Below are 20,983 nucleotides of genomic sequence, written 5' to 3' on the forward strand. Positions count from 1 at the left end.
GCATGGACCCAGGGTCATTGTGGGTTGCAGAAGGTAGAAGGTCTGGCTTCTGTAATTGCTTCCCTGCTGAACATGGGCGTTGACTGGTCGGTCCATACTCCCAGTCTGCCTCTCTCTTTCCCTAGTAGGATGGGTCTCTGGGGAAGCTGAGCTCCAGGACACATTGGTGGGGTCTTCAATCCAGGGAAGTCTGGCTGGCATCCTGATGACACCTGGAACCTGGTGACTGAAAAGAGAGTTAACATACAAAGTCAAACAAATTAATAACAACTTTTAGTTAGTAATAATTTTAATTAGTGACTTTATAAAGATCAACAAGATTGTGAGATAAAAGGGCTACAATTGCATACAATTCCCACCACCAGAGTTCTGTATCTCAGGCTCTCCATTGGGAGCTCCCCTTTTTAACTGGTAGTATGTAACTCTTAGGTTCCCATTGAAATACAAATATGAAATTTTTTATCTTTCTTTCTATTTGGTAGTATGAGAATCAAAGAGTTATCAGAATCATGTTCTTTTATTGGGCAACTGAATTCATGTGGAATAGGTTTAGGAAAGTTGTTGCATTTTAGTCTCCAAGGACAGGACTCCCAGTGACACCACTAGACTTTGCCAAAATTCACTTCATATTATTTTCATAAATGGTCACAAAGGGCCATTTATTTATTCACATATGTGTTTCCAGCATATCCATGAGAGACTTCAATAATAACCATTCCTTTTGATAAATTGAGTCAAAATATACCTTTCAATGAGATATAATAAATTGTTTTTATCGTCTAAAAATCCCATTATAGTGGTCAGCTATTTTAAAATAAATATGTTTTTATTTCAGTGTGATGAGAAGAGAAATTATTTTCTGTATTTAAAGTGGATTAGGGTTTGCAAAGAGTGTCTGTGTATGTTAACAGATATTGAAATAAATCTAGACCCCCAAATGTTTAGAGAACATGTCAGTTTTCCAGAGAGAAGGCATTTTTGAATGCACTAATTCTACTTACAGATTTAATTTCTTTGGGGGCTTTTCTGGAGTGAATATTCAACTAAATCATTTCTGTTCTTCATAAATGTAAGTGTGTTTTTATCTTGGCAATATTTTCTTTTCTCCTCAACATTCTATATTCTTGCTCTTATTAAAATGCCAGATTTTCATGTTTATGACAAACTTAATAATAAACAATTTCACAAGCTACGATAAGAAAATTTCTATTTTTGATATTATTGTGTTCTAAAATATGAAATGTATTGTAATTCAATTTATTAGATTTTTATTACATAAATTAGCAAAAACTGGTCAATTCTTGCTCACAATATTTATCTGCTCATTTCTACGTTGACAACTATCAGATAAAAGTGCTTCAAAACTGTCTGGAATGAGGTCATCAATATCTACTGCCACTGGATTAATATATATATATATATATATATATATATATATATATATATATTGCCAGAGCACGGCACAGTTCTGACTTGCAAGTGCTTCTGTAGGGTGAGTAAATAGCAGATAATGACTGTGCGAAATACTTCTTTCTTTTTATTGCCCCCAAGAATATTGCTGAGGCTCAGTGCCAGCACTACAAAACCACTGCTCCTGACAACCATTTTCCCCCTTATTTTCACTAGATAGGACAATGGAAAATTAAGAAAGGATGGGGAGATAGTGCAAGGGAGAGAAAGATAGACACCTGCAGACCTGTTTCATTATTCCTGACATAGACGCCCTGCAGGTGGGGAGCTGGGGCTCAAACCCCTTCCTTGATGTTGATAATAAGTATGCTTAACCAGATGCACCACCACCTAGTCCCCAAGGCTTCATACTAAACGTTCAGACCCTTAGGCTCAATCCCCAGCACCACCACAAACAAAACTGAGCAGTGAGCTAGTTAATTTCTTTCATAAAAAGTCCTTTACATAGCCATTATAATGTCTTCCCATCCGGAGCAGAATAATTTAATATACAATCAGAAGTATCTGCCCTAAAAAGTAACTTGCATCACACATATTTCCTTATACTAAGATAAAACTATATTCTATGCTAGGTTGGGGACATGGTGTATGATGGTGGAGAAGTCCTAAGTTGATAGAGGGAGTAGTGTGCATACCTCCATCAAGGGGAGATAGGCAATTGTATCCATGTCTTGAAAGCTGTGTTCTCAAACTATTACTGCCCCAATAAAATGATTTTAAGGGAAAAAAGGATGCTCAACTAATGACAACATTATCATTTATGATTAGCATGGTAATTGAACGAAAATATTCCTAGAGGGCCAGGCTCTTAAGTGCATATAGTATGAAGTGCAAGGACCCACTCAAGGATCAGGGTTCAAGTCCAAGATTACCCGGAACCTGCAAGGGGGAATCTTTATGATTGGCATAACAGGTTTACATGCGTCTACCTTTCTCTCTTCCTCTCTATCTGCTCTTTGTCTCTCAGTTTCTCTCTGACCTATTCAATAAAGTGAAAAATATGGCTGACAGGAGTGGTGGATTACTAATGTAGGCTGCAAGCCCCAGCAATAACCCTGGAGGGAAAAAAATCATAGAAATTGAAAATATAAAAATGCACCTTAAACTACTTATTTTATCAAAGCTTGCATTGATATATTAGATAACACAGAAAAAAGTTGTAATGATCACAAAGGGAGAAGTAACTTAGAACTGTATAGATTTAGAATGTCACACTGAGGTCTTGAGGGCTTGAGAATATTCTCAATTATTTTCAGAAAGGTCAATTCCTTTGGGCTCCTATCTGCAGAAGGTCTTTAGATAAGAGATCATACCAGGTGATTACTTCTCCTGAAATTGAAATAGTGCTTACCTAATGGAATTATACTTTCAATTTCTAGAATATCTATGATATCCACTGCTAATGTCTTGATGTCAAAGAAATGTAAATAAATTAACTAGGCTCTAGGAAAACATATTATTAGAATTTTTATGGGTATGCTTTACAAAATTATTTTTACAAAGCCATTAATATAGATAAACAAATGATATCCTGACATATATGTCTATGTCCAGTATCTAAACCAAATACTATAAATATATTTGCCCTCCATATATAAATTTCATTCATCAGTATATTTAAAGTCACACTACTTAGAAGAATATTCTAGAAAAAAGAAATGAAGTAAAGGAAAAGAAAATTGATAGTGAAAAATGTGGTACTTTGCTGGTGGATAAGATAAACTGGCACATATTATGGAAAGATATGATGTTGTACAGTGGGTATACATATGCCACTGCCAAATCCATTTAAAGAGAAAGAAGGCAGTGTCAGTCCTGAAATTTACCTTGTCTTTAGAAGTTTATTTACCTGGTTATTATTTTTGGAACCTGAACCTCACACATGTCCTACTTCATCATTCCCTGGCTCCCTCTTTTTCTTTTTTACCTCAAGAGCTTCACTTCTCCAGACTGATATTTTCAAGTTGAAAGATCATGGAAATCTGTATGCTGCAAGTTTCTTTTTAGGGAAGATACTTCTGATTGTATATTAAATGTTTCTGTCTTGTATGGGGATATATTATAATGTTTATGTAAAGGACTTATTATAAAAATTTAACTAGCTCACTGCTCAGTTTTGTTTGTGGTGGTGCTGGAGATTGAGCCCAATATTCTGAACCTTAAGTATGAAGCCTTGGGGGCTAGGGGGTGGTGCATCTGGTTAAGAATACATATTACCAACAGCAAGAAAGGGGTTAGAGCTCTAGCTCCCCACAATGTATTGTTCTGCCTTCTGTCCCCTATCTGTTATCTATCTGTCTGTCTATCTATCTATCTATCATCTATCTATGTTGAGGGTTGACCAGTACCTCATACAGGCACAGCATAAGCTCTCTACTTCAATATATATATATTAATTTCTTTAGTGGGGGACTAATGTTTTTCAGTTGATAATAAAATACAATAGTTTTACATGCATAACATTCCTCAGTTTTCCACATAACAATACAACCACCACTGTGTCCTCCTCTTCCATCATGATCCAGGACCTGAAGAACCATAGATATTTAAATTTGACACATGAAATATTTAACTCTGAAAGCTGATAATTATATCATGGCCTTTGATAAAGACAAGTCTGTGTTCGTTTTCACATAATAAGAGTAGAATGAAATCATAAAGCAATTAGAATAAAATTTGTGTTTACATTTATTCTACAGGATATATACCCTTCTATATTTGTGGCATGCTAATGACATTGTGTTTTACATCAAAGAAATTGAATTGGCACTAATGGAGATCAGGAGAGATCAGAAATTTTTTCAGAAATTCATAGGCAGGATCTCAGTTAGTTTTGATGGTGTGTAAGAGCAGGTCCTTTGTAAACTAATTCTCACTTCCATATGGTTATGAGATGGAGAAATGTTGTAAGAGATGGGTCTATGAATCACTTTCTTAATAATGAACAACTCTCAGAATAAATGTGCATCCTATGGTTAAGCTATCATTAATCAGTAGAAAGAGGTTTATATGTCCACCTCCTCTTTTGTTTTATCATTATTTTACACACAAATTAGGAAGAAGCCAGAAAGCACAAATGAGAAACCACACAGCAGTGACCACATTCATCCTCCTGGGATTAACAGATGACCCTGAACTACAGGTTCTGGTGTTTGCGTTTATGCTTATTGCCTATTTGCTGAGTGTAACTGGAAACCTGACCATCATTCTGCTCACATTGTTGGATCCTCGCCTGAAAACTGCCATGTACTTTTTCCTCCAGAATTTTTCCTTCTTAGAAATCTCTTTCACTTCTGCCTGCATTCCTAAATACTTGTACAGTCTGTCAACAGGTGACAGGACCATTACATATAATGCTTGTATATGCCAACTATTCTTTACATACCTGTTCATAATAACACAATTTTTCCTCCTGGCAGCCATGTCATTTGATCGTTATGTAGCCATCTGTAAACCCCTGCATTATGTGAGCATCATGAATCAGAAGGTCTGCAAACGACTTGTCTTCTGCTGTTGGATAACTACTTTGTTGATCATATTTCCACCACTTATCATACTACTAGGCCTGAGATTTTGTGATTCTAATATCATTGATCATTTTGCCTGTGATGCCAATCCAATCCTGAAGATCTCATGCTCAGATACATGGCTCATAGAGCAGCTGATAATTGTCTGTTCTGTGTTGATATTCATCATGACTCTCGTGTGTGTGGTTCTGTCCTACCTGTATATCATCAGAACAATTCTGAGATTCCCCTCTGCTCAGCAAAGGACAAAAGCCTTTTCCACCTGCTCTTCCCACATGATTGTGATTTCCATTTCCTATGGCAGCTGCATCTTTGTTTATATCAAGCCCTCAGCAAAAGGGGAAATGGCCATTAATAAGGGGGTTACTATATTAACAACTTCTATCTCCCCCATGCTAAATCCATTTATTTATACACTGAGAAACAAACAAGTGATGCAAGCCTTCAGTGACTTAGTCACAAAATTAAGCTTCTCTCTAGTACTTAGAAGAATATTGAAGTAAGAGTCTGTAAGCACACTTAGTTCTGGAGTTATGCCCCCATTTCTGCTATAAATAGATGCTTACATTTGCTGCCAGTGGTATTCAAAGTGCTCCTTCTTCCTCCAGATAGACTGTTCTCTCTATTTTTTAAAGACACATAAAGTTAGAATGCTTAAAAATAAGTTATTATAGTCACAACCACATTTCTATAGGTAAATGCATCTATTGATACCTGATTTTAAAAAACACACTGATCAGAACAACATTTAGAACTATTGGGTATAATTTTTCCCATGTGGAATCTGAAGATGTTATTAACATTCAAGTTTAATTGTAGTCTCTCAAATGTGTGATTTTACTGCTCCACGCCACTTTTTCATTTATACACACACACACACACACACACACACACACACACACACACACACACACACACACACACATACACACACACGGCCAGAGAAGAAAAAGAAAAAACATAACATCTCTATAGATATTTTAAATTTATTAGTAGAGACAGAAATTGAGAGGGGAGGGGAGATAGAGAAGAAAAGATAAAGACACGTGCAGCCCCACTTCACCATGCGTGAAACTTTTCCCCTGCAGGTGGGGATCCTGGACTTGAATTTGGGTCCTTAAACACTTTAATGTGAGTGCTTAGCCAGGTGCACTACTGCCTGGCCCCTATAGATTCTGTCAGTTCCACATGGACTACGGGTTTGAACCTGGGCTGCTCTTAGATCCAGGTATACACACACTGATCTTTTCACATCCCTACCAATGTTTAACATTTTTGTTAACAAATTATTGTGTCATCGTGTTTTAAATATAAGATTTTAGATTTTTTAAGGACTTTACATATGTTAAACTACAAAATGTAGCTTTATACATATTCAGGGTTTTATTTCAGTGTAGAAATCAATACTCTCAGGTGGTTCTGGGACTTGAACCTGGGCTATGGCCTTGGGAAGGAACTCACATTACCTGGTGTGTCATCACTCAGTCCCTTGTCTTAGCAATTTGGTTTTGCTAAAATCCATACGATTCTTATTATCACATGATATTCTATAACAATAATCATCATGAAATATTGAAAAATAGAAGTGTATTACTTATAAGAATTTCAACTTACTTAGCACACCTTATTTTGACTGAGGTCACAGACATGGGGAGAGAGAAATAAATTTCAGAAGAATAAAAAAAAATTTTGGTTGGAAGAAGTGACCCGAGTAACAGGGTAGAATACCAACAGGAATTTCACAGAAATATACCAATTTCACATTTATCCCTGGCTATGTATTCTAGGAATTTCAATCTGGATCATATGGAAATATCAGATAGTCTCATATTTACTGCAGATTTATTTACAATAACCATGATATGGAAGCAATATAATGACCAATAATGATTGGTACAAAATAATGTGTCCTTTGTCAAAAATATTATGTCCATTGGTGTGGGGACTTATTTCTCAGTTCTCAGTTCTATTCACTGGTCAGTGTGTCTATTCATGTTCCAGTACCAAGCAGTTTTGATTACAATGGCCCTATAATACAATTTGATGTCTGGGAGTGTGATGCCTCCAGTTCTGTTCTTTGTTCTCAAGATGGCTTTGGCAGTTTCAGTGCTTTCTGGTTCCAGATAAACATCTGCAGATTTTATTCTGTTATCCTAAAAAAATGGTGGAAACCTGGTTGGAATTGCATTAAGTTTGTATATGCCCCTTGTAATATATTCATTTTGATGATGTTAATTCCTCTAGCCCATGAACATGTAATATCTTTCTGCTTCTTTATGTCTTTTTCTAGTTCTTGGAATATTTACTCATAATTTTAAGTATATGAGTCTTGCACTACTTTTGTTAGGTTTATTCCTAAATTTTTTTTTGTTATAAAAGGTATTGATTTCTGGATTTCTTCTTCTTTTAACATAGTGTTTTCATAGAGAGATGCCACTGATCTTTGTATGTTAATTTTGTAGTCTGACAACTTATTATATTGCCTGATAATTTCCAAGAGCTTCCAGGTAGAGTTCTTAGGTTTTTTAATTTGTACTACCATGTTGTCTGCAAATAGGGAAATTTTGACTTCTCTTCCAATTTACATCCCTTTAATTCCTTGCTCCTGCCTGATTGCTATGGCATAAACTTCCAACACTATATGGAATAGTAATGGTGATAATGGGCAACCCTGTCTAGTAACTGATCTGATGGAGAATGCTTCCAGTTTTTCACTGTTGAGTATAATGTTGGCTGTAGGTTTCCTGTAGATGGACTCCACTATCTTGAGGAATTTTCCACTTACTCCCATTTTTGTGGTGTTTTTATCATGAAAGGATTTTTGGATTTTGCCAACAGCTTTCTCTACATCTATTGATATAATATTATGGTTTTTGGTCTTGCTTTTATTGATGTGGTTGATCACAGTGATTGATTTATATATATTAAAACAACCTTGCATCCCTGGGATAAACACCACTTGGTCATAATGAACAATCTTTTTAATATATTGCTGTATTCAGTTGGCTAGAATTTTGTTCAATATTTTAGAATCTATGTTCATCAGAGATATCGGTCTGTAATTTTCTTTTTTGGTTATATCCCTGTCTGCTTTTGGTATGAGGTGATGTTGGCTTCATAGAAGTTTGGAGTATTCCTGTCTCCAGTCTTTTGGGAGAGTTTTAAAAGAGGGTGGAAGGTCTGGCTTCTGTAATTGCTTCCCCGCTGAACATGGGTGTTGACTGGTCGATCCATACTCCCAGTCTGTCTCTCTCTTTCCCTAGTAGGGTGGGACTCTGAGGAAGTGGTGCTCCAGTACACATTGATGGGATTGTCTTTCTTAAATCAATAAAAATAAATAAATAAAAAGTAGAGATTTATTTATTTAAGAAAGGAGACATTAACAAAACCATAGGATAGGAGGGGTACAACTCCACACAGTTCCCACGACCCAGTCTCCATTTCCCATCCCCTCCCCTAATAGCTTTCCCATTCTCTATCCCTCCGGGAGTATGGATCCAGGGTCATTGTGGGTTTGCAGAAGGTGGAAGGTCTGGCTTCTGTAATTGCTTCCCCACTGAACATGGGTGTTGACAGGTCGATCCATATTCCCAGCCTGCCTCTCTCTTTCCCTAGTATGGTGGGGTTCTGGGGAAGCAGAGCTCCAGGACACATTGGTGGGGTCGTCAGTCCAGGAAAGTCTGGTTGGCATCATGCTGGCATCCGGAACCTGGTGGCTGAAAAGAGAGTTAACATACAAAGCCAAAAAATTGTTGAACAATCATGGACCTAAAGGCTGGAATAGTGCAGATGAAGTGTTGGGGGGGGGGGTACTCTCTGCAGACTTTTGTGTACTTCTGCTTTCAGGTATATATTTTTCCCTGGTTTATGGACACGTGTGAACACATGCTCTATCTCAGGAGACCTGGTCTATATCTAGGTTTGGGGACTTTATTGGGGAGTGGAACACCTCGAATGGAATTAGAGAATGCTATGAAAGGAAAGGTCCCACCTGAGTGATGAAGCTGAAGGGTTGTCATTCCACACCTGAAGTCTCTGGACACAGTCTGAAGTGAAGCATGCTGGGGTGGCACTCGTTGCGTTGATTAGGTTGCGATCGGTGGATGCAATAATATTTTATATGAATTGAGAGAAGCATGCAGGAAAGTGGGCCCCACCCTAAGGTTCATTTGTAAAACCATCTGGTTCAGGACTTTTATTGGTGGGAAGGTTCTTGATAACTCTTTCAATTTCTTTGGCTGTGATTGGCCTGTTCATGCTAGTTCCTATTTGTTTAATTTTAGAAATTCATATTTATATAGAAACTTGTCCATTTCTTCCAAGTTCTATAGCTTCATGACATACAGTTGTTCTTAGAAGCCTCACCTGATACTTTGGACTTCTATGGTGTCTGTTGTGATATTTCCTCTTTCATTTACAATACCATTTATGTAAATCTTCCCCCTTTTATTATTTTGTGTGAGTCTGGCTAAAGGTTTGTCAATTTTGTTTACTCTTTCAAAGAACCAACATTTAGCTTCGTTGACTTTTTGTATGGTTCTCTTATTTTCAATGTTATTTATTTCTACCCTAATTTTAGTTATTTTAAAATTTTTTATTATCTTTATTTATTTATTGGATAGAGATAGTCATAAATGGAGAGGGGAAAGAGAGAGAGAGAGAGACTTGCAGTCCTGATTCATCACTTGTGAAGCTTTCCCCCTGCAGCTGGGGACTGGGGGCTTGAACCAGTGTCTTTGGGCACTGTAACATGTGCACTCAAGGAGGTATTGCCCCCCCCCCCCGCTTTAGTTATTTCAGTCCTTCTGGTTGCTGTAGGTTTCCTTTGTTCTTCTTCTCTAAGTCTTTAAGGTGTGCAGTCAGGTTGTTTATTTGAGCTTTTCCTTGTTTCCTAATGTGTGCTTCTATTGTTATGAACTTCCCTCTCAGTACTGCTTTAGCTGTGTCCCAAATATTTAAAAAACTTGTGTCTTCACTCAAAACATTTTGATTTCTCCCTTAATTTCTTCTTTGTCCCAGTAGTTCCCAAGTAGTATACTGTTGATTTTCCATATTTGGGGACTTTTACTAATTTTTCGTTTGTTGTTATGTGTTAATTTAATTCCACTGTAGTTTGAGAAGATGCTTGCGATGATTTCAATGATCTTGAATTTGTTGTCACTGTCTTTTGATGTCTGTCTTTGAGAATGACCCATGTGGATTTGAATAAATATGTATTCCATTTTCTTGGAGTAAATGACTCTGAAAATGTCAGACAGTTCTAGTTTATCTATCTCTTCATTTAACTCCCCCTCATTTCTTTATTAATTTATTAATTCTGGCTAGATGGTCTGTCAAATTGAAAGAGTAGGATGCTGAAATCCCCTACTTTACTGTGTTGTTGTTAATTCCTGTAGCTCTTTCAGGGGATTTTGATGCATTTAAATAGCCTCTCACTAGGTGCATATATGTTAATAACTGTTAAGTCCTCTTGATTGACTGATTGTCTGAGCATTAAGTAATGTATGTTCCTATCTTTTCTCATTTTACTTATCTTAATGTCTATTGCATTAGATATGAGTATAGCTTTTCATGCCATTTTTGTGATCCATTTCATTAGCTTGTATGATAGTTTTGCATCCTTTAACTTTGAGAATGATTTTGTCTTATTGAGTTAGGTCAGATTCCTGCTGACAACATATGGTTGGGTTGTGTTTTCTTTTTTTTGTTTACTATTATTACAATTTTTCCTTCATCAGCATATTAATAGTTTACAAAAATAATAAAATACAGTAGTTTGTACATGTGTAACATTTCTGTGTTTTCCCCAGAACACTTCAACCCCCTCTAGGTTGTCCTCTGCCATCATGTTCCAGAACCTGAACCCTCCCTTCCACTCCAGAATCTTTTACTTCTGTGCAGGGTTGTATTTTTTGATCAATCTTCCTACTCTGTGCCTTTTCATAGGTAAATTCTGGCCATTGACATTTTAAAACCATTATTCTACACTTTTGGAGTGTTCTGATATATGACATATTTTTGGTGCTGTTGTAATTGTTTATAGGAGAACTTTTAGTTCTCCAATTAAAACTGTGTTGTTGTCGATGCCCCCTTAAGTCAGTATGTATTTTTTAAATAAAAATATATTTGAATTCATTGATAAAAATGTATTCTGAAAAATATAACTTTGTATATTAATAATTAGTTTTTCTATAAAACAAAAATCTACAAGTTGTCTGCATTTTTCTGAGTAATTAAACACTTTTAGGTGAACTTGCAATGTGATGACATTATAAGAACAGGGAGTCAATTTTTTTCTTATTTTGTTTTAATTTATAGAAAGGAAACACTGACAAAACTATAGGATAAGAGGGGTACTCCACACAATTCCCACCACCAGATCTCTGTATCCCATCCCCTCCCTTGATAGCTTTCCTAGTCTTTAACCCTCTGGCAGTATGGACCCAACGTCATTGTGGGATGCAGAAGGTGGAAGGTCTGGCTTCTGTAATTGCTTCCCTGCTTAACATGGACATTGACAGGTCAATCCAAAGTCCCAGCCTGTCTCTCTTTCTCTAGTGGAGCACGGTTTTGGGGCATCAGAGCTCCAGGACACATTGGTGGGGTCCTCTGTCCAGGGAATCTGGTTGGCATCATACTAGTATCTGGAACCTGGTAACTGAAAAGAGAGTTACACTACTCCAGCCATTAGAATCAATTTATTTATTGCCAACGGGGATAATCATCTGGGCTCTATGCTTGCACTGTGAATCCACTGCACCCACATGCCTCTTTATCTTCTTTTATTTTTTCTTTATTTATCCCTTCTACCATCCTTCATTCCCTCCTTTCCCTTCTTTTATCTCTTTTTTCTTATTAGATAGGACAGATAAATTGAGATGTGAGGTGGAGTTTAAGAAGGAGAGAAGAGACACCTGCAGATATGCTTTGCTCTTGTGAAGTATCTTGTCCACAACTGGGGACCTGGGACAATAACCTAGGTCTTTCCACATGGTCATATATGCACTTATCCACGTGCAGCAACAACTGTCCCCTTTCCTGACTTATGTAAACTTTAAAATACTTTTCATTTAAAATGTTATAAGTCAAATTCTAACCTTTCTACTTTTTATCACTTGCTTCTGGTATAGACTCTACTGTGTAAGAAATGCATGACAGTAGTTTACTTATTAATGTTAGTAACAACTTTTAGTTAGTAATAATTTTAACTGATAGCATACATTCATATAACTCTTAGGTTCCCATTAAAATATAAATTTAAATTTTATATTTTGTATTTGTTTTCTTTTTCTTTTTATTTTGTAGTATGGGAATCAAAGAGTTATCAGAACCATGTTCTCTCTCTCCCTCTCTTTTTTTTTACTTAAACTTTTATTGAAAATAAAACATGTTACAGAAAGAGAGAGAGAGGTAGAGGAAAAGAATGAGAGAAAGGGCACTTAAAAGTGACTTAAATATATTTCACATGTTAGTCCTGGAAAAGAGAGAGAGAGCAAGGGAAGAAAGACTTCCATGGTTGAGGTCAGGGCCCAAGAGAACAGAATCATGTTCTTTTATTGGGCAACTGAATTCATGTGGAATAGGTTTAGGAAAGATGTTGCATTTTAGTCTCCAAGGACAGGACTCCCACTGACACCTGTTAGACTTTGCCAAAATTCACTTCATATTATTTCATAAATGGTCACAAAGGGCCATTTATTTATTCACACATGTGTTCCCTGCATATCCATAAGAGATTTCAATAATAACTATTCCTTTTGATAAATTGAGCCAAAAATCTACCTTTGCCTAGAGATATCATAAATTATTTTATACTCTAAAAATCATCTTATACTGGTTAGATATTCTACAATAAATATGTTTTTATTTCAGTGTGGTAAGAAGAGAAGTTCTTTTCCATATTTAAACTGGATTAGAATTTGCAAAGAGTGTCTGTATATTTTAAGAGCTATTGACAATTCAGGTACTGTATCTAGCCCTCCAAATGTTTAGGGAACTTTTAAGTTTCCCATATAATGCGCTGTAGGAAATTCCTATTTTTGAATGCACTGATTCCACTTACAGTTTTAATTTCTTTGGGGGCCTTTCTGGAGTGCATATTCAACTAAATCATTACTGTTCTTCATAAATGTAAGTATGCTTCATCCATTCAACACTATACCATTGCTCTGATTAAAATGCTGAATTTTCATTACTAAGCAAACTTAGTAATAACCAATTTTATAACCTAGGATAAATAACTTTATATTTATCATATTATTTTGTTCTAAAATATAAAATGTGTTATAGTTCAAGTCATTAGATTTTTTAATGCACACATTAGCAAAGACTGGTCAATTCTTATTCACAATTTTTATCTTCTATTTGCTAGATTGGCACCTATTATAACAGTGTTTCAAAACTATGTCTGGAATGAATTCATTAATATTCATTAAAGCAGGATAATTTATTATTATTATTATTATTTTGCCAGAGCACTGCACAGTTCTGACTTCAGTGTGGGGCTTCAGAGCTGAGGCATGAAAGAAAGTATGGCTTCTGTAGGGTGAGCAGATAGCAGATAATGACTGTGCGAAAGACTTCTAATTTTTATTGCAACCAAGATTATTGCTGGGGCTCAGTGCCAGCATTACACATCCGCTGCCCCAGGCAGCCATTACCACCTCCAGTTTTTATTAGATAGGACAAGCAGAAATTAAGAGAGGACAGGGAGACAGAGAAGAGAGAAAGATAGACACCTGCAGACCCTGCATGTGGGTGACAGGGGCTCAAACCCAGTTCCGTGCTGTTGGTAACGCATATGCTTAACCAGGTGCACTACTGCCTGGCCCCCAAGGCATCATAGGGGTTCAGAGATATTAGGCTCAATTCCTAGCACCACCATAAACAGAACTGAGCAGCAAGCTAATTAAAATTGTTACAAGTCCTTTTCATAGCCTTTGTAATATCTTCCCATCCAGAGCAGAAATATTTAATATATATCATAAGTGTCTGCCCTAATCGGGAGTCAGGGGGACAAAAGGGAAAATAAATAAATATAAAAAATAAAAATAATAGAATAAAAATAAAAGTAACTTTCATCATGCATAATTTTGTATGTCAAGATAAAGCTATTTTCTACACTAGTTTGGGAATACAGTGCATGATGGTGGAGAAAGACCTAAGTTAGTTGTGGCAATGGCGTGCATACCCTATCAAGGGGAGATAGGAAATTGTACCCATGTGTCAAAAGTTGTGCTCTAAATTTTTGCTTCCCCATTAATGATTTTGGAAAACATACAATGCTAAATTAATGGCAACATTATCATTTATGATCAGTATGGTGAGTGAAAATATTCCTAGATGGGACTAGGTGGTGGCACACCAGGTTGAGCACCCAGGTTTAGCCCAAGGAACAGGGTTCAAGCCTCAGCCCCCACCTGAAAAGGGAAAGCTTCACAGGCAGTAAAGCAGTACTGCTGATTCTCTCTGTCTCTCCTTTCTATCTCCACCTGCACTTTCAGTTTCTCTAATAAATAAATGAATAAAAAAGAGTGAAAATATTCCTAGAAATTTAAATAGAAAATGCACCTGAAATTACTTACTTTATCAAAGCTTGCATTAATATATTAGGTCACACACACACACACACACACACACACCAACAGTTGTGATGATCACAAAGGGATATTTCTTAGAACTGTTTATATTTAGGATGCCACACTAAAGTCCTGAAGACTTGAGAATATTCTTAATTTGTTTAAGAAAAGTCAACTTCTTTGGGCTTCTATAAAGGTCTTTAGATAGGAGATGATACTGGATGATTACTTTTCCTGAAATTGAAATAATTCTTATTTGATGGAATTGTATTTTAAATTTCTAGAATATCTATAATATTTTTTGTTAATATCTTGAGGTGAAAAGAAAGATAATTAAGTAGTCTCTACAGTAACAGATCAGTGGAAGTGTTATGGATATACTGTAAAGAAAATTTATTTTGAAAAGCCATTCACACAAACAAACAAATGGTATGCTTACTGATATGTCTAAGTGTAAGTTGACTATTTAAGTCAAATACTATAAATATATTTGCCCTCCATATATAAAGTTAGGTCATCAGTATATTTAAGGTCACACTACTAGGAAGAATATTTTAGAAAGAGGAAACAAAGTAGTAGAAAAAGTAATTGGTGGTGAAGAAGGTGATACTTGGGGCCCAGCAGTAGTTCAGTGGGTTAAATGCATATGGCGCAAAGTGTAACAACCAATTCAAGGATCTGGGTTCTAGCCCCCAGTTCCCCAACTGCAGGAGGTGTCACTTTGCAAACAGTGAAGCAGGTCTACAGTTGACTTTCTCTCCCCTTCTCTGTCTTCCATTCCTTTCTGGATGTCTCTCTGTCCTATCCAGCAACAACAGCAATAACAACAACAACAAGGGCAACATAATGGGAGGGGGGAATGGGGAAAAAAAGGCCTCCAGGAGCAGTGGATTTGTAGTGTAGGCACCCAGCCCTAGCAATAACCCTGGAGGTTAAAAAAAAAAAGAAGAAGAAGAAGAAAAAAAAGGAAGAGGAAGAGGAGAAGAAGGATAAGAGGAAGAAGAAGAGGGAGAAAGAGAAGGAGAAGAAAAGGGTGATACTTTGGTGGTGGGCAAGATATACTAGCACATATCATGAGAAGATATTAGGTTGTACAGTGGGTATAAATATGCTATTGTCAAATCCATTTAAAAAGAAAGAAAGCAGTGTCAGGTGGGAAGCCAGGGGCTAGAACCCAGATCCTTGTTACTAGTTCTTGCACTATGTGTGCCTAAATCACTGCGCTACCGCCTGGCCCTAAGTATCACCTTCTTCACCATCTGTAGCCCATTCTCTCCATTGGAAGATTTACTATTCTTTACCCCTTTGGGAGCATGGACCAAAAATCATTATGGGATCCAGAAGGTGGAAGGTCTGGCTTCTGTAATTGCTTCTCTGTTGGTGCTAGGTACATAATGAATCTATGGAAATTCACTGAATTGTATACTGATGTTTTTCTATTCTGTTTGCAAGCTATCTTCTGACTTTAGAACATCAGTACAAAATGTGTATTTTGGAAACTGTCTTGAGAGTAAAATGAAGAGTTTTAAACATATTTTAAGTCACAGGAAAATATTTTACACTACTCCCAGTAAACATCCATGACTTACTAAAGACAAATCAAAGTGATACACACATTTTTGTATGTGTATGTATATATATATATATATATATATATATATATATATATATATATATGTGTGTGTGTGTGTGTGTGTATGTGTTTGTGTATATATATATATATGTATATGTATATAATTTTATCCAGTGAGCTATCATTCCAGACCCTGAATTATTAGATTACAAGGAAATCATTTATAAATGACAAAGTCCCAATCCACTTAAAGATTACTGATTACTACACTAGGAAATACACATAATCTGAATCTCATTATATACAGAAAATGTTTAACTCTGAAAGCTGATAATGAACTCAAAGCTTTTGATAAAGACAAGTCTGTGTTTGTTTTCACAAAATAATGGTAGAATGAAATCATAAAGCAATTAGAGTAGGCTTTATGTTGTTACATTTATTCTATAGGATATATACCCTTCTATATTTATGGCATGCTAATGCCAGTCTTGTGTTTGATACCAGTTTAATCAAATGAGCTCTAGTAGAGATCAGAAACTTTTGAGAAACTCATAGTCAAGCTCTAGGTTAGTTTTGATGGTGTGTAAAAGCTGGTTCTATGTAGCCTAATTCTCACTTACTTATGATAGTGAAATGGAGAAATGTAACAGATGGATCTACAACTCAGTTTCTTAATAATGAACAACTCACAAAACAAATGTGCATCCTGATGTTTACGCTATCATTAATAATGGAAATAGGTTTATAATGTGAACATATTGATTATAAGGGTTAGGAAAATAATGTGTTGAGGACCACTAAGGTAGTTCATTAGGGCAGTGTGATGCTTTCCCATGTTCACAATGAGTGTCGAGCCTGGACCCCACTACACTATAATTTCAGTGCTGTGGCTTCCTCCACTCTGTCTACTTCTCTGTCTCTATTACAAAAAGTAATAATGAGAAAGAAAGAAAGGAAGAGAGAAATGAAGAAAAAAAGATGGAGAATAAAAGAAAGGAAGGGAGAAAATAATATCTTGGAAAGCATATATACATTTTGCCTCCAGGGTTATTGCTGGGGCTCAGTGCCTACACTGAATCCATTGCTCCTGGAGGCTATTTTTTTTTCCTTTCGTTGCCCTTGTTGTTTATAGTTTTTGTTGGATAGGACAGAGAGAAATGGAGAGAGGAGGGGAAGACAGAGAGGGGAAGAGAAAGATAGACACCTGCAGACCTGCTTCACCACCTGTGAAACAACACCCATGCAGGTGGGGAGCTGGGGGCTCCAACCGGGATCCTTATGCCAGTCCTTCCGCTTTGCAGCATGTGCACTTAACCTGCTGCGCTACCGCCGGGTCTCTGGAGAGCATATTTTTAGTATGCCAGATTTATGCCTGTCTCAGGTTTGCATGACCCATGGCCTGACTTTATTTTAGGATAACAAGTAAGGAGTATGAAAAGAGTCGTTACTGGGGCCAAAATACGGAGATTTTACAATAACACATTAACCATAATATAGTAGAGTATTAAATAGGGAAGTTGTGGGTGCAGAAGTGATAGAATAATCACAGAAAGGCCTTTTCATTACTTTGAAGTGCTCACAACTGTGGCTTCTCAAATGCTGAGAGGTGTTTATGGGGCCAGAGCCTTATGCCAAAGTGACTGCCATAAGCAAGATCAACACAAGAGGTGAATAAGGAGATTTGTTGGCCTTGCAGCCATTTATCTCCTAAGATTTCCTTAGGGTGCTTGTTAGCAGAAATCTGGAAATATTGTGGGCTTGTGGGTAGAAGTTTGATGGCCTTAGTGTTTTTTACTCTGCCACATCCCTTCTGCAAATATCTCTTCTCCATTTTGTTCCCCTTGTTAATGAGTCTACTATGCCTTTTGCTGATATAAGCTATTTCAGGAATTTCTTTGATGTATTGTGTAAAAAAAATCAATAAAAAAGATAAAGAACCCAGTAGTCAGAGCAACGTTGTTTGCCATGCTCCTACAGGGTGGTAGGTCTAGTCCCCAAAGTTCCAAATTTCACTGTTTGGAAAGTTATTTATTTAAATATGAATTCTGCATGGATACTGAAATCATGGTGATTAACACCAGAAATATAGAAAAAGGCTTTGAAATCATGGAAAAGAATCTTCTCATTCTTTAGGCTATTTTAGTATCATAAATATACTTATAACTGTATGATTAGGATTAAATGAAAGATTAGGAAAAATCATCCATTGCAAAAAACAGTTAAATAAATAATTTTCTTTAAATTGCTTAGAAGGGGTATCATTCTAGAGCAGTTATATTTTTGTGGCTATAAATTTCTTGTTTGCAGTACTTCACAGTGAGGGCCCTCCTCAATCGCTATCGAACAGGCCATGGCCGGAGCTCCGCTATGTTCCATCGCTGGGGAGCCAGAGACGACCCAAACTGCCCCTGCGGCTACAGACAAGACTATGACCCACATAGTCAACGACTGCCACCTCTCCAGATTCAAAGGAGGTCTCAAAACTTTACATCAGGCTCAGCCTAACTCTGTTGACTGGCTACGGAAGAAGGGCAAACGCTAGAAGAAGAAGAACAGTGTACACATTTGTGGAAATATGCATTTCACCCTGATTATGTGATAAAAATGAGCTCATAATTTATTATATATGTTGTGTGTGTTCAAAATGCATAAGAATCTAGGTTCAGTTACGATTGCAAATAGTGATTAACCAAATACAATTCATCACTTTCTGGTCAAGAAAAATTCCTTCTGAAAATAACCATTTCCTCTCCTGTTTTATTATTGCTTTACATACAAATTAGGAGGAAGCCAGAAAGCAAAAATGAGAAACCACACAGCAGTGACCACATTCATCCTCCTGGGATTAACAGATGACCCTGAACTACAGGTTCTGGTGTTTGTGTTTATGCTTATTGCCTATTTACTGAGTGTAACTGGAAACCTGACCATCATTCTGCTCACATTGTTGGATCCTCGCCTGAAAACTGCCATGTACTTTTTCCTCCAGAATTTTTCCTTCTTAGAAATCTCTTTCACTTCTGCCTGCATTCCTAAATACTTGTACAGTCTGTCAACAGGTGACAGGACCATTACTTATAATGCTTGCATGTGTCAACTGTTCTTTGCATATGTGTTCATAATAACACAATTTTTCCTCCTGGCAGCCATGTCATTTGATCGTTATGTAGCCATCTGTAAACCCCTGCATTATGTGAGCATCATGAATCAGAAGGTCTGCAAACGACTTGTCTTCTGCTGTTGGATAACTACTTTGTTGATCATATTTCCACCACTTATCATACTACTAGGCCTGAGATTTTGTGATTCTAATATCATTGATCATTTTGCTTGTGATGCCAATCCAATCCTGAAGATCTCATGCTCAGATACATGGTTCATAGAGCAGTTGTTTATTGTCTGTTCCGTATTGATCTTCATCATGACTCTCGTGTGTGTGGTTCTGTCCTACCTGTATATCATCAGAACAATTCTGAGATTCCCCTCTGCTCAGCAAAGGACAAAAGCCTTTTCCACCTGCTCTTCCCACTTGATTGTGATTTCCATTTCCTATGGCAGCTGCATCTTTATCTATATCAAGCCCTCAGCAAAAGATGAAATGGCCATTAATAAGGGAGTTACAGTATTAGCAACTTCCATCTCCCCCATGCTAAATCCATTTATTTATACACTGAGAAACAAACAAGTGATGCAAGCCTTCAATGACTTATTCACGAAATTATGCTTCTCTCTAGTACTTAGAAGAATATTGAAATAAGAGTCTGTAAGCACACATATGTAATTAAATATTTACATCTGTAATTAAATTGGTCAATAGTTGATTTATATAGTACACTGATAAGAAGACATAGAATTCACAAGAATAAGCTTGCCATGAGCTGACTGTAGATGGCATCTACTGTGATTTTTAGGTGTAATCTCTCAAATGTGCTATTTCATTCTTCCTGGTGACTTTTTCATTCAGACAGACACACATACAATCTCAATCTCTCTCTCTCTGTTTTTTTCTCTCTCTCTCTGTCATTGAGGAACAAACAACATAGCACCAAAGCTTCTGACAATGCCTTGTAGTGCATGGGTATGGACCTGGGTTGCTCTCATAGCCAGGTACAAATCTTGTGATCTCCATTTCACTACAAATTTTTTTTTTGTTAATAAATTATGTGACCATGTTATGAATAAAAGTTTTCAGAGATCTTTTGTCAAATCTTTCAAATAGGTCAAATCTATGAAATTTATATTTGTACTTATTCAGGATTTTATTTCATGGTAGAAATGATAATATTTCTCCAGAATAGAATACACTTAATCATATCAATATAATAATGAAGTCTTTTGTTTTCAAACAACATGCACTCTATAATCTTATAGGAAGCAGGTATTTTCAACAGTCAATAGAATTTTAAAAATAAACCATCTTTTGCTGTTGTTAGAGTCAGAAAGGCAGACAGTGGGGGCCAGCGGTAGTACAGCGGGTTATGTGCACATGGCATGAAGCACAAGGACTGGAGTAAGGATGCCAGTTTGAGCCCCCTGGGTTCTCCACCTGCAGGGTGGTCGCTTCACAAATCATAAGGCAGCTCTGCAGGTGTCTATTTCTCTATCCCCTTCTCTGTCTTTCCCACATATCTTCATTTCTCTCTGTCCTATCCAACAACAGCAATGGAAACAATAACAACAACAAGGGTAACAAAATGGGAAAAATGGCCTCCAAGAGCTGTGGATTCATAGTGCAGGCACCAAGTCCCAGTGGTAACCCAGGAGGTGCAAAAAAAAAAGGGGGGAGGTTGGGTGGGGTGGTGTGGGGAGGAAAGGAAACAGAGACCACAGCACAG

The 20,983-nt window shown here is 36.8% G+C and overlaps 2 protein-coding genes across 2 annotated transcripts; both read left to right on the forward strand.

The window, feature by feature from the left end:
• The first annotated feature begins 4,543 nt into the window (after positions 1 to 4,543).
• On the forward strand, positions 4,544 to 5,500 carry LOC103109228 (olfactory receptor 6C2-like). Its single transcript, XM_007518271.2, has one exon. The coding sequence runs from the start codon at positions 4,547 to 4,549 to the stop codon at positions 5,498 to 5,500; it is 954 nt and encodes a 317-aa protein (XP_007518333.1). The 5' UTR covers positions 4,544 to 4,546.
• Positions 5,501 to 18,948: 13,448 nt separating this feature from the next.
• Positions 18,949 to 19,905, forward strand: LOC103109229 (olfactory receptor 6C2-like). Its single transcript, XM_007518273.2, has one exon. The coding sequence runs from the start codon at positions 18,952 to 18,954 to the stop codon at positions 19,903 to 19,905; it is 954 nt and encodes a 317-aa protein (XP_007518335.2). The 5' UTR covers positions 18,949 to 18,951.
• Positions 19,906 to 20,983: the final 1,078 nt, after the last annotated feature.

The sequence above is a fragment of the Erinaceus europaeus genome, chromosome 7 (assembly GCF_950295315.1).
Source record: "Erinaceus europaeus chromosome 7, mEriEur2.1, whole genome shotgun sequence".
NCBI classification, from domain to species: domain Eukaryota; kingdom Metazoa; phylum Chordata; class Mammalia; order Eulipotyphla; family Erinaceidae; genus Erinaceus; species Erinaceus europaeus.